The sequence below is a fragment of the Carcharhinus amblyrhynchos genome, chromosome 25 (assembly GCF_965287045.1).
Source record: "Carcharhinus amblyrhynchos chromosome 25, sCarAmb.v2.hapA, whole genome shotgun sequence".
Classification (NCBI taxonomy): Eukaryota; Metazoa; Chordata; class Chondrichthyes; order Carcharhiniformes; family Carcharhinidae; genus Carcharhinus; species Carcharhinus amblyrhynchos.
The window spans coordinates 13,110,918-13,137,352 of record NC_137348.1 but is presented as its reverse complement, the minus strand read 5'-3'; the positions used below and the strand labels follow the sequence as shown (position 1 = coordinate 13,137,352).

The window sequence follows — 26,435 nt, the reverse complement described above, 5'->3', positions numbered from 1 at the left end:
TGAATTCAATCAGCTCACATGTACTGGACCGAAGATAAATTGTGTTTCTCGTGTGTGACATCATCATTGGAGCTTGTCAGTGTGTAAAATAATACAACAGTTCAGGTGAAAAGTGTGTCTGCCACCTGTCTGCCTTTCATCAGTTGGTCTCAGTCAGAGAGTGGATTACTGTTCCTGATCACAGCCCGCTATCACTGCCTGGGAAGTGTGGATTTGGAAAAATGGTATTTTTCACCCTTCGGGCACTATATATGACACTCCCGAGAGCTTTTGCTGGCATAATGGTTAGTACTGCTGCCTCCGTCCCAGGGACCCAGCTTCGATTTTGGACTTGGGTGACTGTGTGAAGTTTGCATGTTTCCCTCAGTGTCTGTGGGTTTCCTCCGGGTGCTCTGGTTTCTTCCCACAGTCCAAAAGTGTACAGGTTAGGTGGATTGGCCATTCTAAATTGCCCCTTAGGTATCCAAAAATATATAGGTTAGTTGGATTAGCCACGGTAATTGCATGGAGTCATGGGAATAAGGCTGAGGGGTGGACCTGGGTAAGATGCTCTTTTGGAGAGTCAGTGCAGACTTGATGGGCTGAATGGCTGCCTTCTGCACTGTGGGAATTCTGTGGTTTCTGTCTATCTTGGGCAGGCTAGGCTTAGATTTTCACAGATGCCCCACTCAGTACTTGCAGCCCACACCGTTCCAAATGCTAAAGTTGCTCTCATTAACCCTCCCTTTCCCCAATTCTCCTATCACCAGTCAGTAGCCCAATCAAGAATGAGCCAGAAATCAAAAACTGTAGGAAAAATATGAAGAATACCAGAGTTATGATGTAACAAGTCACTTTACTGAGTGTGTTGTCACTGTATAATAAAATGTTCATAATATGTTAACATTTAAATAGAGCAAAAATAACCATTTCTACAAAAAAAACTATTGAATCTGGTAGAATAATACTGCTCATCATGTTATACACCAGCTCTCCACCTTTTGAAAACCAAATCTCATCACAAATTGAACCAACCTCTCTTCTGTCAACCTGGTATTTTGCAAAACAAAATGCAGCCACTAGTGCTTTAGGCATCAGTACATCTAGGCAATAGATGACACTGGGTTATGCAGCAGAATTTTGAAAAGTCCAATTTGCAGTTACTTGCCACAATAGTTCCTAAATGTTCCATTGGCTTTCGTGAAGGAATTACTCCCTAGAATATCTTTTTTTCCCCCCCCACCCCTCCCTAAACGGATTATGAGCAACGTTCACTGTGGGATACGGTACAACACGCGTCAACTTATACAGTCTCGTCATCATCACCTTTTGTTTTAGATACATGGAATCTATAAAGTGACACTCCCATTGGACGCCATGCCGGCGGCACGGTGTCATCAGAAGAGCCTCCGGCTCCTGAAGCAGGTTATCAGGCAGGTTATCCTGGGTCTGGAGTCTCCCAGCTGCCTGTCCATTATTCGCAGGGAGCCATTGCCAGCAGCAATGTCAGTGCGGAGACCAGGACCGTCCACGGGCCGGGGAAAGAGGTGGAGGCCGTGTTGCAGTTGCCACTCTCCGGGTCGCAGTTGCCAGCTTCGCAGAGGATGCCGCTATAGCCTTTGGGACAGATGCAGCGCTGGTTTTGGTGACAGGTCCCGCCGTTCTGACACATCAGAAGTTCATTGTCACAAATGTTTGCTGCAGGGAATAGAATCATAAAATGATACAGCATCAAAAAGTCTAAACACCTATGTGTAAAGGAACCAAGACCTCACAGTACTTTTATTTATATATAATACAAAATTTTAACTCAAGGACTCTGAAAAGGCTGCAGTTGTGCCTGCCTGTAATTTTGAACAATAGGAGCTAATCTAGCAGTGTGGAAGAAATTTGCAGCTCATTATCTCTGTGGAGACATCAACCCTGTGGTTGCAGAGATAAAATTCAAAGAGAATCATACAAAGCCCATCTGCATTTCATAAGCCAGGCCTAACCACCTGAGTTTACCAGTCTGCTAGAACAAAGGATCCTGCATCTTTTTCTCAAATTCTTAATGGTTGAACTTTAACAAGCTCAAGAATCCAACAAAAGAATACACATCTTTGTCAAAACTAATGATAGGAGTCACCTGAAGGAATCTTCTGAGCGGAACTTTAAGAACATAAGAAATAGGAGCAGGAGTAGGCCATCTAGCCCTTCGAGCCTGCCCCGCCATTCAATAAGATCATGGCTGATCTGAAGTGGATCAGTTCCACTTTCCCGCTTTCTCCCCATAACCCTTAATTCCCTTGTCTATCAAAAACCTATATACCCATGACTTAAATATATTTAGCAAGGTAGCATCCACCAGTTCAATGGGCAGAGAATTCCAGAGATTCACCACCCTTTGAGTGAAGAAGTTCCTCCTCAACTCTGTTCTAATCTGCCCCCCCCCTTATCTTGAGGCTGTGCCCTCTAGTCCTGCTGTCCTTTCTAAGTGGGAAGAATCTTTCTACCTCTACCCTATCCATCCCTTTCATTATCGTATACATCTCTATAAGATCCCCCCCTCATCCTTCTAAACTCCGAGTACAGACCCAGTCTATTTAGTCTCTCTCCATAGTCAAACCCCCTCATCTCCGGTATCAGCCTAGTGAACCTCCCCTGCACTCCCTCCAAGGCCAAAATATCCTTGTGCAAGTGCGGCGACCAAAACTGCACACAGTACTCCAGCTGCGGCCTCACCAGTGCCCTGTACAGTTGCAGCAAGACCCCCCCTGCTTTTATATTCTATCCCCCTCGCTATGAAGGCCAGCATCCCATTCGCCTTCTTGATCACCTGCTGCACCTGCAGACTTTATCAGCACATCTGCCCAAGGTCAGTATGATCCCGCCTGAGGCTAACGGAGAATGCCGTTTTCCGAGCCTTGCCCACACCCGGAATCGGGGCAGGTGTGTGATTAAATTTCGGCTGCTGTCCTACCAATCTGTCTGCCATTTTCCAACTAACAAGCAGCAGCTCAGAAAAAAAGGCTCTATCCAGATTTGAATATCTACCCACCACCTCCCTCCATCTACGCAGTTTCTACTGGTATTTGTGTACCAGTGCCTACAAGACTAATTCATCTCGTTGTCCCTATCCCATTGTGGAAGTCATCTACGCTGGAAAAGTGAATTAGCCAGCATCAGTTTTCAGCCTGCTGATCTCTAAAATGATACACCTTTGATTCTGGACTTATGCAAAATAATAATTCTTTGCCCTGTGGTTTTTGTCCTGTAAATCTTTCTTTCTCTATTCTCTCTCATTGTATGAATACACAGGAAAGCTACATAGCCACACCCCTCCTGCATATTAAATGTGTGAATAAATTAGCCCTCTGAGCTCATCCTATCTTGAGTTTATTGTGGGGTTATTAATAGAAATTGGATCACACCAAAATTGAGAGGAGTTGGGAAATACACCACCATTTATACAAGGGGAAACCAAAACACCTTTCTGTTTACAAATGGGGAGAATAGAAACCATTTAAATTAACCCACCCCTCCCTCCTGTCTGCAATTGAAACAGAACATCTGAAACTTAAACAATGCTGCAAACTCAGCATTTCTGATTAACTTGCTGTGTATTACCAGTAATTTTCTTTTACAAATTTAAGTCTTACACATTAAATTGTTGCTCAGAACATTCTGCAATCAATGAAGTTATATTGAACATCACTGGCATCGGAAATTGTATGGCACTTTAATCAGGGCGAGATCACTTTATCGCTTTCACTCTGTGACCTTTGCCTGAATCTGAAACTGGGTCAAGTCCCGCTCTGTGAGCTTGAGCAACTGTTCAGACTGGCACTCCAGTGTGTTACTGCCTTCCACAGAGACATTTAAACAAGGTCATGTGACCTGTCTGCCCCCTCTGGTTCTCATTAAACATTGTTACGTCAGCGGAAGAGTTGGGCAGTTCATTGAGGTCCTGGTCAATATTTAGTTCTCAGCCAACATCTAAACAGATTATCTAGTCATTTATTTGTGAATGTAAGAACATAAGAAACAGGAACAGGAGTAGGCCATTCAGCCTTTCAAGTCTGTTCTGCCATTCAATGAGAACATAGCTATCATCTGCTTAACACCATTTTCCTGAACTATTCCCATATTCCTTGATATTTTTAAAATGTAGAAATCCATCAATCTCAGTCTTGAATGTGCTCAGTAATTAAGCCTCCACTGCCCTCTGGGACAGAAAATACCAGTGATTCATCATTCTCTGTGGGACCTTGCACTTTCATGTAAAGTGACTACACCTCATTGGCTATAAAAGGTTTTGGTGGCTTCCTACAGTTGCAAACAGCACTTTAGCCTCTTGTCTTCTCTTTCTAAAACCTCCCTTCAAGACCAAAATATCCTGGCATCATAATGTTGGTAGTTACAATGGGAGAGAAGCCTGTGAAATCCAGACTCCTGAAGACCACTGTATTTTGGAGTGGTGGCGGTGGCAGAGTGGGGGGGAGGCGGTGGTGGTTCAGTCTCACCTCTCAGTTCCATTAACTACTGGGGGTCAATGTTGCTATCCTGCCTTTGTGTTTCCATGGCAACTTTGGGTAAACTGCTTTTACATTAGTAATTGTACCCACAATGTTCCTCAGTACATTTCCTCCTCTTATTTCTTTATTTGGGCTGGGACACATGCCTCAAGTTAACATTTTGGTTTGATGGCCTTCAATTAAATGTCGGGTCAGAACTGATGGAAGATCATTGAAGTAGATTGTTCATTTTGTTTCTCCACAGATCCTGTCTGATGCACTGAACATTTCCAATATTTCCTGCTTCTTTCTTAAAATTCACATCTCTGGCATCCGCAGTATTTTGCTTTTGCACCAGTGTTCAGATGGGTAATGGTGGTACAGTGGTTAGCACTGCTGTCTCACCATACCAGGGACCGGGGTTCAATTCCGGTCTTGGGTGACTGTGTGGAGTCTGCATGTTTTCCGTGACTGGGGGGGTTTCCTCTGGGTTCTCTGGTTACCTCCCACAGATGTGTGGGTTAGGTGGATTGGCCTTGCTAAATTGCCCCTTAGTGTCAGGGGAACTAGCTAAGGTAAATGCATGGGGTTATGGGGATAGGGCCTGGGGGGATTGTGGTCGGTGCAGACTCAATGGACCGGATGGCCTCCTTCTGCAGTGTAGGGATTCTATGATTCTGCACTTTCCCCAGGATGCTGTGTGCCATCAGACATTCTCTGGCTTTTTTCACTATTCATTGACTGGCCATTGACAGTGACTTCTTGTTGAGTTTCACAATCGGACATTGTTGATGGCGCTCTCGGTATTTGGGCCAGGTATAGCCAGCACTGAGCTAAACGCTATGCTGGAATGGGATTAGCTTTAATGGTCTGCAGTAAGTCTTCCAACTCACTGTCCTACAGATACTTACGAAAGCAGCCCAGTCTCCAGTAGTATCCTGGTTTACAATCTTCACACTTGGGGCCTGTGGCTCCTGCTTTACATTCACAGTGCCCGGTCTCATTGCAGCGGTCATGTCTCGATCCAAGTTGGTTGCAGTTACATTCTGTAACATGAAGATAATGTTTTTACATTGCAATGAGATAGCAGTGGCCTGGCATTCACCTGCTCCCAACATGTCATCAGCCCAAGTTTCACAAACTGTTCCCAGCATGTTATCGAGAAAGCCTTAACACAGGTAGCTCAAGACTGTTGTGGACTCCTGTGCTGTCAAGACAATTCTTCACCAATCTTGACAAGAAAGGCAGCACTGTAGCAAGCACTGCTATGGTGACCTGGGTTCAACTTGAGTCACTGTCTGTGCAGAGTTTGCACACTCTCCCTGTGTCTGTGTGAGTTTCCTTTGGGTGCTCTGGTTTCCTCCCACAGTCCAAAGGTGTGTGAGTTAGGTGGATTGGCTGTGCTAAATTGCCCTGTTGTGTCAAGATCATTAGCTAGGGTAAATGCACGAGTCTATGGGGATAGGGCCTGGGTGGGATTGTGGTCAGTGCAGACTCAATGAGCCAAATGGCCGCCTTCAGCACTGCAGAATTCTGTGAAAATGTTCTGTGATCCAGTGAGTTGTTGTCATCTTGCTATTTTTTGCACTTTCCCCTTTTATTGCTCATTTATTCCTTCATTAGTCTGGGGTGTAACTGACAGAAGAATTAACATGTCAAGTCCTTGTCTCTTGAGTGGCAGGTAACCTTGGGATTCAAACTCAGAACCTTTCATAGAATCCCTACAGTGCAGAAGGAGGCCATTCAGCCTATTAAGTCTGCACCAGTTCTCTGAAAGAGTATCCCATCCAGGCCCATCCTATCTCCGCACACTTACCAGTTAAAGTCGAATGAATGCACCACTCCAGCATGGCATTAAGTCTTAATAAAGCCCCTTATATAACAGAAGCCAAATACTGCATTGTTCACTCCCTTTCAGCTGTGTGGGCTTTCAGGTCCTGTCAATCAATCCAAACTCCTGCTGAAATGAAAGCTGATTTTCTCAACTGGGGCACTGGATGGAGCACCTTTGGGAGGAAGATTGTATTAAGAGTTTTTTTGGCCAGGCTAAAGCACTTGATGAGAATTATTTGCATCTCATGGGAAGAATAATGAAAGAGTTTGTTTCTAAATTAATTTGTGCTCTTGACTGAAGATTAGTGACAAATGGGAGAGTCAAATCTAAAGTGAAGTTTGTGAACAGCACCAGTCTAGATTCTGTATATCCAAATATAATAGGTTCACTGAATCATCTGTGGAGTCATCTCTGCAAGAATTCTGAAGGAATACTTTTGGCTTCCTTCAGACTGACCATGATCTGATGGAATGGTGGAGCTGGCGCAATGAGATGAATTGCCTACTTCTGCTCCAAATTTCTGAGTCTATGACTTTGCTGTGTGGTTGGCTTGTTAAAGGGCATATGTCTTGTTTCGAAGTGTCCCCTTCACCCTGCCTCTGTCTCTCACCAGAACTGTAATGATTTCAGGTGTCACTGCACCAAAGAGTTGGTCAAGTAAGTGAGTTTTAAGAAATATCTTAGAAGGGAAGAATTCATTTCTGGAGGGGTTTGTCATTACCAAAGATTACAGAAATGGGAAGGAGGAAGGTCAAAGAGGGATTTAAATGCCGGAGTAAAGTTTGAGGTTCTAGAGGAGTGGGAGCTAATGTATGCCAAGATTATTGCTGAGCAGGTCTTGGTACGGAATAGAAAAGAGGCAGAGTTTTTTTTGGATTAGCTAAAGATCACTTTAAGATGGGGGATAGGATCAGGTCATGTGTTCATTGGGATAATCATGTCTGGAGTTCACAAAGTCAAGGATGAGGGTTTTAGTAGCAAACTGGATTGAGATATGGACAGAGTAAGCAATGCTGTGTGTCAATGTCTTATTATATTGTTAAAGTTTAATGGCAATTATATTGTTCAGTAGGTGATGGCTATAAATAGTTTAATTGTTGATTCCAAAAGAGTATAATTGAGACGGCTGAGGCAATAGAGGGTTGGAGTAGGAGCGGCAACGGCCTAGTGGCATAATTGCTAGACTATTAATCCAGAAACTCAGCTAACTTCTGGGGAGCTGGGTTCAAATCCTGCCATGTCAGATGGTGGAATTTGAATTCAATTATAAAAATCTGGGAATAAGAATGTACTGACGATCATGAAACCATTGTTGATTGTCAGAAAAACCCATTATTAGGAAAAACCCAACAGGTTAGTGAACCTTCCCCTTTAGGTTGTCCTTACCTGGTCTGGACTCTAGAGCCACAGCAATGTGGTTGACTCTCAACTGCCCCTTCAAGGGCAGCAAGGGATGGATAATAAATGCTGGTCAGTCAGCGACACCCGTGTCCCACAAATGATTTAAAAATAGTGTTGAACTAAGTCAATAAATTTAATCCAGAATCAATACCATCACCCCACCACTGCCCCAGCCATTGTCATTTATAAAGTCAATAAACCCTATCCAGCAAAGAAAATAGCTGTGTCTTAGTTTCAACTTCACCTGTTTCTGTCTTGTTTAAATAAATTTTCATCTGTTGTATTTCCAACTCTGAAAAGTTCACACCTGAAACATTAACTCCCCTATGCTCTCTGCAGATGCTGTAAGAAGTCACAACACACCAAGTTAAAGTCCAACAGGTTTATTTGGAATCATGAGCTTTCGGAGCGCTGCTCCTTTATCAGGTGAGTGGAGGTAGGTTCACAAACACAGCATATATAGGCAGAGACACAATTGCAAGATAATTATAGATTGGAATGTGAAGAATGTTTGGAATGCGAGTCTTTACAAGTACAGTCAGTGGCCTTTTTTAAGGTGAAGAATGTGGACATCGATCCCACTGCCTCTCACATGTGAAGCAAGCACTCTACCACTTGTAATTCCCCCAAGCTATTTTTCTTTTACCCGACATGAGAAAGTTTAAGGAAAATTCCCTGCTCGGTTTCGAACCAGGAAGGTGAGGCAGACGTGATACAGAAACAACTGGCCAGTGGAGAGAGGGATAATCACAGGTTAAAAAGGTGTGAATTGTCTCAAGCCAGGACAATTAGTTGGATTTAGCAAACCCAAACAGTATGGTGGGAGATACATGTAGTGTGACATGAACCCAAGATCATGGTTGAGGCCATCTTCATGCGTGTGGAACTTGGCTATCAGTTTACTCATCATAAAGAATGAATAAGTAATCTGTAACCATCTTGCAATTATGTCTTTGACTTTGTGTTTATGAACCTACCTCTCCACTCACCTGCTGAAGGAGAACTGCTCCAAAAGCTCGCAATTCCAAATAAGCCTGTTGGACTTTAACCAGGTGTTGTGAGACTTCTTACTATGCCCACCCCAGTTCAACACTGGCATCTCCACATCTCTGCAGCTGCTGACTGACTTTTTTTTGCATGAAATACTCTGCCAAATTCAAAACAAAACATGTCAGACCTGGCATGATGGAGAGATCCCATGGAGTCCAACATCACATACATCTCCCACAACCAATTCTCAATGTGATAGCTCCTGGAGAGGAGTCACCGGAATAATCGACTTGTCTAAAATTCTAAATTAATTGGAGATCTTCATTAGAAGGTCCATTGGGTTAGACACACACAAACTAGAAGCAGGAATAGGCCATTCGGCCCTTCGAGTCTGCTCCGCCATTCATTTTGATGGATAATCTGAGATGAAAGCTGGCCTTTCGTTAAGGGTGAGCGTTAAAATAAATCTGTACAACCTGCCCGGAGTTAAGGCTGCTCATACTGACCAATGCAGACATTCTCATCATCCAGTTCTGCGGAGGCATTGCGGTAGTAACCCAATCGGCAGTGCTGACAATGTTGCCCCCGGGTGTTGTGTTTGCAGCTGACGCAAGTTACAATCTTGAGATAGTCGATGTAGCTGCAGCGATTGGAGTGGCCGTAACATTCACAGTCTGGAGTGAAAGTGAGGGGAGGGGTGGAGGAAGATGGATGGGGGGCGGGGGGGGGGGGGGGGGAGTCCAGTGCAACAAAAAACATCAATGCAAACCTTCAAGACCTCGAAAGGGAGAGGCAATTTTCAGGAACAAAGGTAGAATTTTGTTAAACACTTGAATCATTTCAGAGGCAATTTCTCAAACAGAAAACTTGATTTTTTACATATGACAAAATCAATGTAATGAATTTGTGAAAAATATTTGATGAAAAGATTGATTAAGAAGAAGTGATAGAAAGATGACAAATTATTCATGGATTTGAAAGACTAAATAGAAAAAAAATTGAAATTTTTCCACAGTGCGCAGCTTTTAATTCTTTCTCGAATTAGTCAATGAGGATAAACTCCAACCTGGTAAAGACCGCATCCAGATTGCAGCGTCCGCAGTATTTTGCCTTTGTCAAGGCTGGGTAAACTTATTTGACAACCGCAGGACAAACTCTGCTTTTAAATTTATGTAAAGTATGGCCAAGAGCAATATTTGGAAGTATTTGATCCATGCGGTGATTAACACCAGCAATGGCCTTCGGGGGGTGGGGGGGTAGCCTCAGGAGCCTGGTATGGGAGGGTGAATGGATCAGGGAGGCTTTTACCTTTGGTCAGTTGGATGGAGGAGGAAGACTGGAAGGCAACAATCAAACGTTCCTCTTACCGGTAGCGGTGGATGATTCCTCAACCTCCGCCCGAACCTGACCTGACTTGGATTACGCTGCCACTCACCATTTCCCACCATTTTTCTCAAAGGTTATGATTAATCCGAACCAGGTTTAGGGTGGCAGTGGGGCAGGGGCTGAAGTTCTTATTTCCATTTATTGAGCGCCTCGCTTCATACACAAAACAAATCCCAACATATCCTTACTGAACGGTTAGCTGCTTTTATTAATCTGCGGGCAGTTATCCCTTTGGATTATTTTGCAGCAAACAGAATAAGCGAAGCGTTTCTTGTGATCGGAGGCTGACCCATTGAGTACTCTGGTCATTATATCTACTCTCTGGATGATAGTTACAGAGAACCAGAGCACAGTTCTAATAGCCCCATACCTGCTCAATAAGAAAACACACACTGTAGCCAAGATGAGGTTTCCTGTCGGATTGGGTTCACAACAGAGATGAGCCTCAAACCATTCCTTTTTTCAATAAAAAAAGAAATAACTCAGAGATGAAATTGTGGAAGTCTCAGGGGAACATTTCACAGGTAAATTCTTCAGATGCGCATGGTTTTGTAATTGCAGACAGTAACGCAGCAGATAGTAAGCACATCCCACACCTCAGTTATGATTGCTTGAATAGAAACACCACACAGGGGGTTCGGGGAAAAGCAGGGAATGTCACCCTGTTCAACGGGAGAGCTGGTGCAGACATGGTGGGCCGAATGGCCTCCTCCTGTGCCGTAACCATTCTGTGATAGTGTTGACAGGGTATCTATCTATACCAGACTTCTTTCTGTGTCCAGTCCAACGCCGGCATCTCCACATCAAGGCATTTATCACCAGCCAGAAAGGCACTTTGTAATGGGCTGTTCTGATTCAGAGATGGATTTTGTTTTCACAAGAATTGGCAATGAACCCCCGTTGGATGAAACAGGTTTGACTTTACCTGGAATTGATTTGAAATGAATCAGGCAGAGTTTATGCTGTAATAAAAAAACTTAACATCAAGTTTTGTGTCCAGATTTGCTGCCCTCGGATCACCGTGCGGAGCTGCTGACAGTTGGATCTTCAAAGTAAGAAATCTCACATCACCAGGTTAGAGTCCAACAGGTTTATTTGGTAGCAAAAGCCACTAGCTTTTGAAGCGTTGCTCCTTCATCAGGTCTGTAGGAGTCTATCTCACTCACCTGATGAAGGAGCAGCGCTACAAAAGCTAGTGGCTTTTGCTACCAAATAAACCTGTTGAACTCTAACTTGGTGATGTGAGACTTCTTGCTGTGTTTACCCCAACGCCGGCATCACCTCATAGTTGGATCTTTCCCAGTCCAGGATCCAGTTGCTTATTGATCACAGACATTCAGGATTGCTGCTAAAAGGAGAATCCGATTCGGGATTCACTGGTCAAATCTGAAGAATTCATTACACAAGCGTTGTTTATGCTTCCAGTTTTAAACTTGATCAAACGGGATGTTGCCGATTTATGAATGAACCAAGCCCAGGATATAATGCATTTAGCTGACCCGCTGAGTGACGCCTGTAGCATTTATAATGGAGATTGAGGAACGGGACGGCTTAGTTTCACTAACTGTCAATATTCTGAGGGGCAGGGGGAGAGGTGGAAAAAGAACAGAAAAATAAACCAAAATCTAAACACACAATAACTCTGAAGCAATCTAAATGCCGTGACCCTAAATATTGCTCTAATAGCACATAAGCTAAGTGTATTATCTATTCTAATTACTGTCCTACCTTTAAAGTTTCTCTGGTCATCTGGCATTGATCTTGGTTGTGTCTGAAGTGGCTTTGATATTTTCCCTGGTGCTTGAAAAATTTAAAAATTCCTTCCATTATCACCACGCGTAAATGTTCAGAATAGTCAGTGTTGTGAATCATCTGGGAGAGAAACGCGAGCAACCAGCACTGGGCTGGATAGTCACTGGCAGCGGCCAGGGGCTGTTAACAGTTTGAAATTAGCAGTAATAATGAGAAGGCAATATTTGAATATTACATCGAAGTTAGTGGAGCCTTTAACAGGATTGTTGGTCTTTCTATCAATGGATAATTATGCTGAACTACATGGATTAGGAATGCTTAGTCAGAGATGGGTTAGCTGCCCTTCATATCTAAAGGACTGCAGTATTGGGATGCAGCTGTTATGCTGCAGTTGTACAAAACCCTAGTTAGACCCCATTTCAAGCAATGTGAGCAGGTATGGGCATCACATCTTAGCAAGGATGTTTAGGCCCAGGAGGAAGTTCAATGCAGGTTTACAAGGATGATATCTGGATTCCAAGGGTTAAGGAGAGATTGGACAAATTAGGCCTTCATTCTCTCAAATTCAGAAGGTTGAAGGATGATCTGTTAAATCTACAAAATATTTACAGGGCGGATAAGGATAAACTGCTGCCACTAGTTGAAGGCTCGAGAATCAGGGGCTGTAATCAAAAAATAGAGCCTAGCCATTCAGGAGAGATGTTAGAAACACTTCTACATACAGAGAGTGGGGGAGGTTTGGAATTCTCTTCCTCAAATGGTGATAGATGCTGGTTCAATTGTTAAGTTTAAGTCTGAGACAGACATTTTTATTGAGCAGGGTATTAAGGGATATGGGCTTATAGTAGGTATGTGGAGTTAGGCCACAGATCAGCCATGATATTATTGAATGGCAGAGTGAGCTCAAGGTGTTGGATGGCCTATTCCTGTTCCTATATTCCTAGCTGATCTCAGCCCAGTTGGCAATAGGGCGTTACAACTGGCCTCTGCCTCTCAAAGTCAAGAGGGCAAAGGTAGGCATGACCTCAACACTGTCTAGCAACCCGTGCTGTGATTGGATATTGGTTGAATATTTGGATATTGGTTGAATTAGATCAGATCAGAGATGGGGAGGAAATGTCCGGAAGATCACCACCACAAAACCAGCTGTGTGGGCTGCGACATTTGTGTGTCAAAGCCATATGTGGACTTGTGAAGATTTTGAATTCAGTGCACTGGGGGTTTGGAAAGTCAGTGAAGTTCTCCAAGTGTCAGAAAGCAGGGAGGTGACAGTGTACAGAACTCAGTGTTGGTGGCGGTTTGGACAAAACTGAGTTCGGATAAAGTGGAGCTCGAAAACAGGTACAGAGAGCATGGTTAAATCAAACCTGGGGGCAATTAAGACATGGATAAGAGTTTCTGTGGGGGTGAAACATGGACAGGAACTGGCATTGGGACAATAACAGCAGCCTACATTTTATATATCGCTTTTCATACCCAAAAAATTCCACAAGAGGAAATAAACGTCAAACCATCCAAGGATAAATCCAGGAAGGGGATTGAGAGGCTGGATTGAAAAAAATGCTTAAATAAGAGACGTGGTGGATTAGAGGGTTTGTGAAGGATGGGAACGAGGCAATCCTGGGGCCTCTTTTGAAAGTGAATTTGCCGTAACAATGAAGAATCAAAAGAAAAACAAGGAGATGGAATTGGAGTAGATGGGAGTCCTGCCCAGGCAGTAACCTGATGGAGTGAAGGACTTGTCTGCCACTGAGACCTGTCTGATTGTGATCCCAGTGGACGATGGTATTTCCCCAGATTAGTCAGGCAGTGAAGCTGTGATGTCTCTGATGTGAAATGAGAACTGGCACAGGCTTAATGGGCCTCAATGGCCTCTCTTGTCTTTGTGATCCTTGAAAACTGTAGGGTTATGTGAAAAGAGCAGGGCAGTGCGAGAAACTGGACAGTCTTTCAATGAACCATGATTGGCTGAATAGCCTCTGTGCCAGTTGTAGGTCAGTTGATAATGTCCTCGCTTCTGAGTCAGAAGGCTGTGGATTCAGGTCCTACCCCAAAGCAAAAAAATCCAGGGTGATTCACCCGTGCAGCACAGAAGGAGTGCTGCATTGTCTGCACTGTTTGCTATTGCTATTTGCTATTGACTGCACCATTTATTTTGAATCAATACCTTTTGGTCTCTTCAATTTTCCTTCACTGGTTGGAAATCCGTACACTGATTTTCTTTTTGGAACATCTGCACACATTAGAAACCAGGTGAGTAACAAGAAATTTAAGCATTACCATTTTCCTCCTTCCTAGGAATGAGCTGTACTCAGAGTGCACACCTGATGAATGCTCAGCATGTTTTACTGCATTATCAACTTTCAAACTCATTAAAATGTCCCTACGTTTTTCTCCCTCATGCCTTCATCAGTCGAATTAGGCAGTAAATGGAGATCCCATCTGCTCTCTCAATGTGGACATAAAGGATCCCATGGCACCAGTTTGAAAAAGGGCAGATGAGTTGTCCCAAGGATCCTGAACAAAATTTGCCTCAATCAACATGACAAAATCAAATTACCTGATTGTTATCACAATGCTGTTTGTGGGAACATGCTGTGTGTACATACTGGCTACCACAGTTATTACAACAATTGCTACAAGTACTTAGCTGGCTTTAAAGTACTTTGGGACATCCTAAGGTTATGAAAAGTGCTACATAAACGCAAGTCTTTCTTTAAGCTGTACGATTCCAGGATATTATGACCTAAATATGGCGCAATCTACTGAGGAGAAGCAAACTGCTTAGATTTGAGCTTTTGTGCTAAATTATATTTTTTTCCATAAATACGTCATTTCATATTAAATAGTTCAACTCTGCAATGCGTCCCCGACCTCTTATGTCATTCCGTGCCCATTGGGCACCGCAGGGGCTAGGGTGTATTATTGACCCCTTTAATTACATTTTGGTTTGATGTTTTGAGTTTCCTTTCTGTTTCGGCCAGCTCCCTTCTTTTCGGGGGTTGCCCCTTTTAATTTGTCCCTCAGTTAATTTGATTTAGTTTAATTGTTTAGTCAAAAAGATTGACTCCTTGAGTCGTTTGCCCTCACCCAAAATCTGAACAGTTTGCTAATTGGCTGCGCCATCTATCTTAAATGAATACCTTTTGGTCTCTTCAATTGTCCTTCACTAGAGGGCACTCCAACCCCTGATTTTCTTTTTGGAACATCTGCACACATCAGAAACCAGGTTAGTCACAAGAAACTTAAGATTTGCCTTTTTTCTCCTTTGTAGAAATTGGCCCCATTCAAGTATACACCTGATAAATGTTCAGCATGTTTTGCTACATATCAACTTTACTACTCATTAATGTTCCTCTTTCCTCATCTATCCTTATCTATTGAAATCTGTGTTTAAAGTCAGTTCTAGTATTTTTGCGTAATTTGATCCTCTGTATATGTAGCATGATTCTTACTGTCTTTATTTTTGACTTTTAGTAGCTTAAATACAAAAGGGTCCAGACGGGCAATTTTTTCCCACGGAGGATGGTGAGTGTCTAGAATGAGCTGTCAGAGATAGTTGTACAGGCAGGTACAATTTTGTCTTTTAAAAAGCATTTAGACAGTTACATGGCTGAGATGGGTATAGAGGGACATGGGCCAAATGTGGGCAATTGGAACTAGTTTAGTGGTTTTAAAAAAAAGGCAGCATGGACAAGTTGGGCCAAATGGCCTACTTCCATGCTGTAAACCTCTATGACTCTATTTTTCAGTCTCTCCTGTCATCCATTCCTCCAGAAAGAAGGTAGATGAGAGATCCTTTTGTCTCACTGTAAATGTGAAGAGTTTTGAGAATTGTAGTCATACGCTATGTTGGAAAATGAGATATTTGTGTCTCTCAGGCACATGGTTAGATAAATCTGGTGGTTTGGAAGTAGACACTTCATAAAATATCAGAGTGATCTCTTGAACTGGTTTCAATCATCTCCGGCAGGGATCAGAAAATATAAAAAAACAAATGTTCAAGGAAGGAAAAATGTTCCCTTGTCAAAAATGTTTTTTTCTCGAAGCCAAAAGAGAGAACACTGGAAAATCTCAGCAGGTCTGGCAGCATCTGTAAGGAGAGAAAAGAGCTGACATTTCGAGTCCAGGTGATGACAAAGGGTCATCTGGACTCGAAACGTCAGCTCTTTTCTCTCCTTACAGATACTGCCAGACCTGCTGAGATTTTCCCTTTTGGTTTCAGATTCCAGCATCTGCAGTAATTTACTTTTATCCAATGTATCTTTAAGAGCTCTGGCATTGAAGGTACATTTCAGAATCCAGCTCCAAATCATCAGATTCCAGAGTTCTCTTCAATTCATTGAATCCCTACAGTGCAGAAGGAGGCCATTCAGCCCATCGAGTCAGCATAGTGATCTTACCCGGCCCACCCACCACCCTATCCCCGTAACTCCACATATTTACTACATTAATCTCCCTAATCTACACATTTTTTTGGATATTCAGTGACAATTTAGCCAGGCCACACACCTAACCTGCACTCCTTTGGACCACTGATCCTGAATTAATAAATTATTATCTGTATGTTTCTCTGAGCAAGTTTTGTCAAATTTGTTAGGAGCGTTTCCGTCTATTTTCTCTTATTCATTCATGGGACGTGGACGTTGCTGGCTGAGCCAGAATTTATTGTTGATCCCTAATTACCCTTGAACTGACTGGCTTCCTAGGCCATTTCAGAGGACATATAAGCGTCAGCCACATTGCAGTGGGTCTGGAGTCGCACGTAAGCCAGACCATGTAAGGAAGGCAGATTTCCTTCCCTAAAGGACATGAGTGAACCAGGCGGGTTTTTTAAATGACAACGAATGATAGTTGTCATAGTCACCATTACTGACTTTATATTAATTGAATTTAAATTCCACCAGCTGCCATGGTTGGATTTAAACCCATGACCTCGGATATTGGCCTAGGCCCCTGGATTAGTCCGGTGGCATTACCATTATGCCTCTGTCATCAGCATTTCAGGTCCATTCCGCCTATGCAAGAGATTTTTAAGATGGAAAGGATAAATGAAATACAACAAAGAGGTCAGTCAATATTTCAAACAACCCACAAGATTAATGTTCGTGTTGGGTTCCTTCACCAGAATTAATGGGATAATTGTGCAACAAAGCCAGGTTCTGAGGAAGGGTTACCTCCCAGTGTGTTTTGGCTTTAAAACTTGCTGGCGTTTTCTGTTTCTGTTTCCGATTTGTGGAGTTTGTGTCCTAATTAACAAAACTGAAATAATAGGATCTCTACAGTGCAGAAGGAGGCCATTTGGCCCATCAAATCTGCACTGACCGCAATCCCACCCAGGCCCTATTTCCGTCACTCTACATATTTATTCTGCGAATCCCCCTGACGTGAGGGTCAATTTAGCTTTAGGTCAATCACCCTAACCCCACAGCTTTGGGTTGTGGGAGGAAACCGGAGCACCCACAGGAAACCCACGCAGGCACAGGGAAAACATGTGGACTCCACACAGACAGTGACCCGAGGGTGGAATTGAACCTGGGTTCCTGGAGCTGTGAGTCAGCAATGCTAACCACTGTGCTGCCCATAGTGTCTGGCTAGTTTATTTTAGAATGCATCTCTGCACAAAGATATTCCGTACTCAAAATCATAAATTGGTTTGGGGATTCATAAAGGTTTGGCAGAGGCTGATGTCTTTATTTACCCTGTAAGCAAAATGCTATTGAATATTTAGGATGCAACTTTATAAAAAGCCTGGATCTTCCCATTTATTTCAATTCCAGCCTGACCTGTTTAATGTATTAATGAGTGGAATTCTCCTTTTTAAATGCATTGCTGCACAGAGAACCTGAGGAAGCAGATAAATATCCTTTGTCTTCGCCTTTCCAAATGTTAATCTGTTGATATGTTTATCCAGATACATCAGTTTAATACTTTATTATTCATGATCTGCTAAATGAGAGCTACAGTAAATGTCAGGAATGCGTTTAGCTGCCTTAAATGCGCCTATCGTTGTAAATATGAACGCAGCTTTCTCCTGTGTTTTGTGCACCAATTTTCTCTACTTTTCTCCTATCCTGCAGGATCTGGTTCATGTGCGAGCCTAGCTGGCGGTTCACCGTAGAGGGAATTATCACTGAGCCCAATCTGCTCTTTGCCCAGTGTCAACGTGCATGTACTACACGGGGCTATCTCTCGATAGACATCATTTCACTAAGGTTATTTTTTTAATTCTTATATAAGATGGTGGGGTTTCCCATCTCTAATTACATAAGAACATAAGAACATAAGAACATAAGAAATAGGAGCAGGAGTAGGCCATCTGGCCCTTCGAGCCTGCCCCGCCATTCAATAAGATCATGGCTGATCTGTCGTGGCTCAGTTCCACTTTCCCGCCCTCTCCCCATAACCCTTAATCCCCTCTCTTATCAAAAACCCATCAACCCGCTTCTTAAAAATATTTAGCGAGGCAGCCTCCACCACTTCAACGGGCAGAGAATTCCAGAGATTCACCACCCTTTGAGTGAAGAAGTTCCTCCTCAACTCCGTTCTGAACCGCCCCCCCTTTATCTTGAGGCTGTGCCCCCTAGTCCTACTGTCTTTTTTGAGCGGGAAGAGTCTTTCCACCTCTATCCTATCCATCCCATTCATCATCTTATACGTCTCAATGAGATCTCCCCTCATTCTTCTAAACTCTAACGAGTACAAGCCTAGTTTATTCAGCCTCTCCTCATAGCTCAACCCCCTCAACTCCGGTATCAGCCTAGTAAACCTCCTCTGCACTCCCTCCAGGGCCAAAATATCCTTGCGCAGGTGCGGCGCCCAAAACTGCACACAGTACTCCAGCTGCGGCCTCACCAATGCCCTATACAGCTGCAGCAAGACCTCCCTAGAAGGTAGTGGTGAGCCACTTTCTTGAACCGCTGCAGTTCCCGGGATGTATGCACGCACTCAGTGCCATTAGGGATTTCCAGGACTTTGGCCCCGTGACAGTGAAGGAATAATGATTATGGTTCCCAAGTCAGGATGGTGCGTTGCTTGGTAGGGAATTTGCAGGTGGTGGTGTCCCCATGCTGTCCTTGTCCTTCTTGGTAGTGGGTTTGGAAAGTGCTCTTGTTGGAGGCTTGACAAATTACTGCAGTGTATCTTGTACAATGAGACATACCCACAGCTTTGTTTCAGTGGTGGAGGGAGTGAATGCTTAAGGTGGTGAATGGAAAACCAATCAATTGGCTGCTTTATCCTGGACCGTGTTGAGTTTTTTTCAGTGCTGTGGAAGCTGCTCTCAAGAGGAGGTTGAATTGGATCACTCATTCTGCCTGAAAATTGCTGCAAATGCCATGTGTTTGGCACTGATGTACTGGGCTCCCCTATGATGGAGAATCGGGATGTTTGTAAAGTCTCCTCTTCTGACTAGTTGTTTGTTTGTCACCACCATTCACAGCTGGAGGTGGTAGGACTGCAAACTCTTGCTCTGATCTGTTGATTGTGAGATTGCTTTACTCTATGTATCACGTGCTGCTTTCACTGTTTGACATGCGAGTAATCCTCTGTTGTAACTTCACCAGCTTGCCACCTCATTTTTAGGTATGCCTGGTGCTGCTCCTGGCATGTTCTTAGAAATCATAGAATTCCTACGGCGCAGAAGGAGGCCATTCCTCTTTCACCAACAACAATCCCACTCAGGCCCTATCCCGTCATCTCACATATTTACCCCGCTAATCCCTCTAACCTACGCATCCCAGGACACTGATGGGCAATTTAGCATGGCCAATCGGTCTAACATGCACATCTTTGGACTGTGGGAGGAAACCAGAGCACCCGGAGGAAACCCACGCAGATATGGGGAGAACGTGCAAACTCCACACACAGTGATTCAACTCAGGTCTCTGGGAAAGTCAGGAGTGGGATGTTCTCCATTGAACCAGGCTTGATGCCTTGGTTTGATGGTGGAGTGGGGAATATGTCAGGCCTTGAGGTTACAGATTGTGCTTGAATACAGTTCTGCTGCTGCTGATGGTGCAGAGTATCTCATGATTGCCTCGTGGATGCCAAAGTAATTCCTCTTGGTTTTGAATACCTAAGAACAGAGTGGTGAAGAAGGCATTCAACATGCTTGATTTCATCAGTCGGAATATTGAATACAGGAGTTGGGACAAGAAGTTGTACAAGACATTGGTAAGGCCACACTTGGAATACTGTGTTAAATTCTGGCCACCCTATTATAGGAAGGGTAGTATTAAACCAGAAAGAGTGCAGAAAAGATTTACTAGAATACGACCGAGATTTGATTGTTTGAGTTGAGGAGAGGCTGGCTAGACTGGGACATTTTTCTTTGAAGCGTAGGAGGCTGAGGGATGATCTTATAGAGGTCTATAAAATAATGAGGGCCATAGATGAGATAGATCGTCAGTATCTTTTCCCAAAAGTAGGGAGTATAAAATTAGAGGGCATAGGTTTAAGGTGAGAGGGGAAAGATATAAAAACGTTCAGAGGGGCAATTTTTTTCATACAGAGGGTAGTGAGTATCTGGAACAAGCTGCCAGAGGTAGTAGTAGAGACGGGTACAATTTTGTCTTTTAAAAAGCATTTGGACACTTACATGGATAAGATGGGAACAGAGGGATATGGGCCAAATGCAGGCAACTGGGACTTGCTTCGGGGTTTAAAAAAAAAGGGCAGCATAGACAAGTTGGGCTGAAGGGCCTGTTTCCGTGCTGTAAACCTCTATGACTCTATGAAAGGGTGCTTGCTTTGTAAGGGAACTGCAAGCCTACACTAAACTGATATAATTAGATTGTTGATAAAAGCCACTTCTGCGTGATTTATCTTTTACATTGAATTTTTATTTTGTGAAGCAGTCCCTACTATACCAGTTTTGTGGTCTAATTTCTGTGGATAATGTGAGAACGTGATGTCTCCAGAAAAGCAAAGCCCAATTTCAATAATACATGTAGGCCATTTGGTTGTGTCTGTTGTAAGTGATCAGGTTGTTTCTCAGCTTAAAGTTGATGCTGACTGTTTGTTAATGTATTTGTCACTAAGTATGTCCTGAAACAGTCACAGAGTCCCAAGGACATACATAAGAAAAGCCTATATTCATCTGAAAATTAATAACATTTTTAGGTTTGAATCTCTCTAACACTGCGATATTTATATATTTGTCTTACTAATCTGATCAATTTTAGAGACAATGCCAATATCTGTTTCTCTTTTTTTAGTTAAACATTCAATTCAACTTGTGTGTCATTGAGGCTTTGAACCCAGGCGCTGATCCCTCCATTTTCCAGCTGGTCCTAATAGCTTGATGAGCACAAGCTGTGGACCCTGTGGCTTAAAGAGGCATCTTCCATTTGTTCCTGTTCACAAAGTAATCTTTGTCTCGTCATTATCTAAAGCTCTTGCACAAACCCAATGGGGCCACTCGCTCTGTGACGGGAAAGATAGTAATGGGATGAAAGCCCAATGTAATAATTGGGGAAAATAATGTGCTCTATATAAATTGACCCCACTGTCAGGGGATTAGCAGGGTCAATATGTGGGGTTTCAGGAATAGGGCCTGGGTGGGACTGGGGTTGGTGCAGACGGTGGCATCCTTCTGCACTGTAGGGACTCTATGATCTATGCTGTTCTACATAACCCTCTCAGATTCTACTGTGTGTAAGGAAGTTGCTTATGTATTGGAGTAAGAATAGAGGGATGATTGAAGCATGAGGTGGCATTACATCAACATGCAAAGTTATGCTTCACCCTTAATGAGGTTGGAGTGTCTCCTTAAAGAACAGACTGATATAGAAGTGAGAACTCGCTTAATTCTTTATCTTCATTGCTAACCTAAACTATTAGTGTTAATTTTTCTTTGATATTGTTACATTTGCTTCACAAGGAAGCTCTTTCCCCTTTTAGTCAAGCAATGTAAATTATTCTTTACTCCATTTCATTTCACATGTACAGCCTGGTTTACTATTAAATCAGCCTTAAATTTGTTTCGATCTCAGAATCGTACTGGAATTTTATTACTTGGTGCATGCGAGAAGCTGAAGAATCTTGGATAACACAACACAAGGTATTGTTAATTACACAAGCGGACCCCGGGCTTTGAAATGACATCGGGTGATTGTGTTTTCAAACTTGAACTTTGCATGAATGTCCTTTCCATCCTGTTGTTTTTTTATGGAATTCTCTAACACGGATGTAAGCTATACCAATCACACTCCTGGACCTGCGACAAAATGCAGTTGTCCCTGGAGTCAAATGAATGTCTCTAGTTTGTAATACTCAAGATGAATGTTCATCACCAGGCAACTCCGTGGATGTAGGACTGTCCATGTTGTGGTGATTCAAATATTTAATATCTTTCCCATGACCTTGAGCAGTGAAACACTTTCCCCCTCCTGCTCTCTTCCTCTGACAATCTATAGCCTTTTCAAACACAATCATGGGATCACTTAAACACTTTTTCTTGATTTATCTGTCTTTTCTCCGACCCTATCCATCATTGATTTGAAATTCCTTCCATTTATCTCTCCACCTCTTTCCTCCTGTAGCACAATCCTTAAAACCCACCACTTTTGCCAAGCTTTTTTTGGTCATCTCGCTGAATATCACCTCATGTGATTCCATGTCAGGTGTTATTGATGATGCTCCTATGTTGCCCCTTGGGATGTTTTATTACGATAAAGGTGTTTTATAAAGAGTCACTGCCCTTGATATCAAGACTGCATTTGGTCAAGTGCAGCATGAAGGGACACTGTCAAAAGTGGAGTCAATGGGAATCAGGGGGAAGTCTCCCTTTGGTTGGAGTCATACCTAGCATACAGGAAGATGATTGTGGTTGCTGGAGATCAGTCACCTCAGCTGCAGAATATCACTGCAGAGTTCCATAGGGTAATGTCCTGGACCTAACCATCGTCAGCTGCTTAATCGTAAGCTCAGAAGTGGGGATGTTTGCTGATGAATGCACAATCTTCACCATTCACGACTCCTCAGATATTGAAGCAGTCCATGTCCAAATGCAGCAAAATCTGGGCTTGGGTTGCCATGTAGCAAGTAACATTCAGGCCAACAAGTATCAGGCAATGAGCATTTCCAATTGAGAGAATCTAACTTTTGACATTTACTGACATTAACGTTAATGAAACCCCACTATCATCATCCTGGATGTTACCATTGACCATAAACTCAACTTGACCAGCCATACAAATACTGTGCTTCAAGAATAGGTCAGAGGCCAGGAATCCTGTGGTGGCTAACTCACTCCCTGACTCCCCAAAGCCTATCCACCATCTACAAATCAGGAATGTGATGGGATACTCTCCGTTTGACTGGATGAGTGCAACTCCAACAACACTCAAGAATCTCGACACCATCCAGGTCAAGGCAGTCCAGTTGATTGGCACCCTTCATAAATATTCACTCCTCCTACCACAGATGAACAGTGGTAGCCGGGTGTACCATCTACAAGATGCACTGCATCCAGGCTCCTTAGGCAGCATCTTCCAAACCTACAGCCGCTACCATCTAGAAGGACAAAGGCAGCAGATGCATGGGAACACCAGCACTAATAAGTTCCTATTCAAGTCACTCACCATCCTGACTTGAAACCATATTGCCATTCCTTCACTGTCATTGGGTCAAAATCCTGGGACCCTCTCCCTAATAGTATTGTAGGCGTACCTACACCACATGGACTGCAGTTGTTCAAGAAAGCACCTCAGCACCACCATCTCGGGGGGGATTAGGAATAGGCAATGAATGCTGGCCTAGCCAGCAAATCCCACATCCCCTGAAAGAATATTTTTAAAAATGCAAGCTGTTGCACAATTAGTTGCTCCCTATTATCCTTATGCAAACGGGCCAGTGTAACAACTCTTCACGTGGACAATGCAGAATGTGTCTGGGTTGGTCCACAAGGGAGCTCAGAGAGTTCACAGCCAGTGTGACAGCAGCTTCACACATGAAATGATATGGCTACAAGAAGTGAGAATTATTACATTGGATTAACAACATTGGTGTTTCTTTCTAGAAATAATTTTAACTTTAGCCTTCACAACAAACGTAGATAAAATTATAACTTAGTTGACAAAAATACTCAGTGACTTTTCTCAATATAATCAATTGAAACAAGATAGCTTAATATTATGACTCGCATCTAGTCTTGCCTGTTAAATAATTTATATATTTAATTTAAAATGTTGCTTAAACCTCACTATTAACCCAAGCAAGGCCGTTTTGGAATTGCCCACAGCCTGCCCTGTATGTTCGCGTTTTAAACACAGGATTAGTTCCAGTGCCTATCTGAAGAAAATTGTTGCTCATTATAAGACATACCACTGTTCATACAAGACATTCATCTTGTCGGCAGGGATTTTGAGGCAGGAAAGAATCTGAGAGGCAATGGATTAATTTGTCAATGGGCTTGTCTCCAGGGACAGCGTACAGCATGCCCTGCATTCACTCCCTTCATTACTCATAGTGGAGGCCCTGACCTTCTCATGTCGCATATCAATGTTGATCATTCAACAAGCCAGAACTACTATCTCCATGGGCAGAACCCCGAACTGCAATTGGTGCGGTTGGTGGGGGTGGGGGGCTGTAATTTTTTTCTCTTCAACTACAGACAAGCAAGATGATTGAATGCAGAAGAAATGAGGAAGAATGGTTAATATGCGTGGTGGCAAATTTGTATGCTGGGGGGAGGGGGTGGTTTTGTGGGGCCACCTAGCTATGTTCGTTTCCACATAAAGTCAATGTCTTCATGACCAGGTGAAGGAGCCTGTCGAGATTCCCTATGGCAGCGTACAGAGTGACGGTTCAGAATCAGATCATTAGGTGGGATATTGTTTAGAAGATAAACATTCCACTGGGAGAGTGAGATTCTGTGTTAAAATTTGTGTGCGCATTCTACCAGCTGAATACAAAGTGATTGAAAGTAATAGGAAGTCATGAGATTTATACCCAAAGGAGCAATATAACGCAGTCGGAAACCTGCTGAATGCTGCGATTTACCAATGAAACTGCTCACTTAGAGGAATTTCAAAAGGAAATGAATCCATTAACAGTTATTGCAAGTAAATCTCCCATTCTCTTTCACTTAACAGGAACATCTGTTATCAGATTTATACTTGAATGGATGTGCCTTCTACCTTTGACAGTTACAGGTCGATTGGTGTTCAATCCTTTGGGGATTATTCTAGACTTAAAAAATAACACTGCAATTCTACATGAGTAGTCAGTGCAAGTGTCACTGGTCAATGTGTCATGTTATAGACTCACCCTTCTTGATTGCTTGTCCTTGGGTTGAGGTGCGTCCTCCTTGTAAGCAAGCAGTGAACCATCATATAGGTATAATGTGACAGGCAGGCGTCAGAGTAAAGGTTCTATCAGTGCAATCACTTAATTTCTACATGCGAAGGCACTTTAGTTTCACAATTATTAACTCAGTTTTATAACAAGGCAGTGCGTCTTATTCAGTAACTTACATTAATGGACAACATTTTTCTGTTGACAACTTGTACACAGAGTTTCTGTCGCAATCTTGTCTTAAGGTTGATTATTTATAGCAAAGAAATGCATTCTAATAATCTCGGAGTGAGTGAATTTACATTTAATTCGGGGTGGCACAGTAGTTAGCGCTGCTGCCTCACAGCGCCAGGGACCTGAGTTTGATTCCCGGCTTGAGTCACTGTTTGTGTGAAGTCTGCATGTTCTACCTGTATCTGTGTGGGTTTCCTCATGTGTTCTAGTTCCCTCCCACAGTCTGAAAGACGTGGAGGAAACCAGAGCACCAAAGTGCTGCCTAGGTTCATTGTCCTTGCTAAATTCTCCCTCAGTGTACCCGAACAGGCACTGGAGTGTGGCGATAGGAGGTTTTCACAGTAAACGTAAATCAACTTTTGACTAATAATAAACTTTAACTTTACTTTAATTGGGTATTTTAAATGTAAATTGTTCCATTTGTCAAAGTAATATTTTCCAAGGAACAAGTGTCTCAAGGAGTGACTCTCACTACTAACCATTACTATCTATAGATCTTCAATAACTAGTACTAGTGACTAGTACCAGTAACTAAATTGTCAGCAATTTAGCTGGGAACAAGTCTGGTAGCATCAACTTCCATTAGGTGGTTCATATTAGTAATAGTAATTGATGCCTGAATGAGATATCACCATTTTCTAAAGGGGCCTGAAGGTGTTGGCGATAAGGGGCTTCCACATCAGCATAAACAGGGGCCAATTCAACAGTACACACTAAACTTAGACTTGAATGTATAAGCTGCTGGAACAAAGCAAACAAACGGTTCAGTAGGCCGAACCACCTACAATTTTGTGGAATCACTCAAGTTATTCTTTAACCGTTTTGGTCTGCTGCTGCGATCCATAAAATTACACATTCGCTGAAACTTTAGTCTTTAAGTTGCTACTTAACCTTAGTGACCACAGGAAGGTAAAGAATGGTGATTGCCTTAAGAACAGGTTCAAATGTAGTGAACTCTGACAGGATTTGGATGAGGTGGGAAGAAATGGAAACAATAATAAACTGAAAGGAAGCGCGAGGTGGACGCATAAAAATTGTGGACAATATTAGCTGGTCCCAGCAAT

The 26,435-nt window shown here is 43.0% G+C and overlaps 1 protein-coding gene across 3 annotated transcripts in view; it reads right to left on the bottom strand.

Moving 5' to 3' along the window:
* Nucleotides 1-1,216: 1,216 nt before the first annotated feature.
* Nucleotides 1,217-26,435, bottom strand: part of LOC145358264 (netrin-G2-like) — a 120,548-nt gene continuing 95,329 nt past the window's right edge. For 2 of the 3 annotated variants that reach the window (XM_080212134.1, XM_080212135.1), the window contains 7 exons: nt 25,111-25,149; nt 14,982-15,047; nt 14,006-14,071; nt 11,815-11,886; nt 9,207-9,374; nt 5,387-5,521; nt 1,217-1,677 (listed from right to left, as the gene is read on the bottom strand). In XM_080212134.1, coding sequence (XP_080068260.1) covers nt 1,454-1,677; nt 5,387-5,521; nt 9,207-9,374; nt 11,815-11,886; nt 14,006-14,071; nt 14,982-15,047; nt 25,111-25,149 — 770 coding nt within the window. In that variant the 3' untranslated portion in view covers nt 1,217-1,453. The remainder of the gene's footprint in view (nt 1,678-5,386; nt 5,522-9,206; nt 9,375-11,814; nt 11,887-14,005; nt 14,072-14,981; nt 15,048-25,110; nt 25,150-26,435) is intronic. The other variant, XM_080212136.1, reaches the window with a different exon arrangement.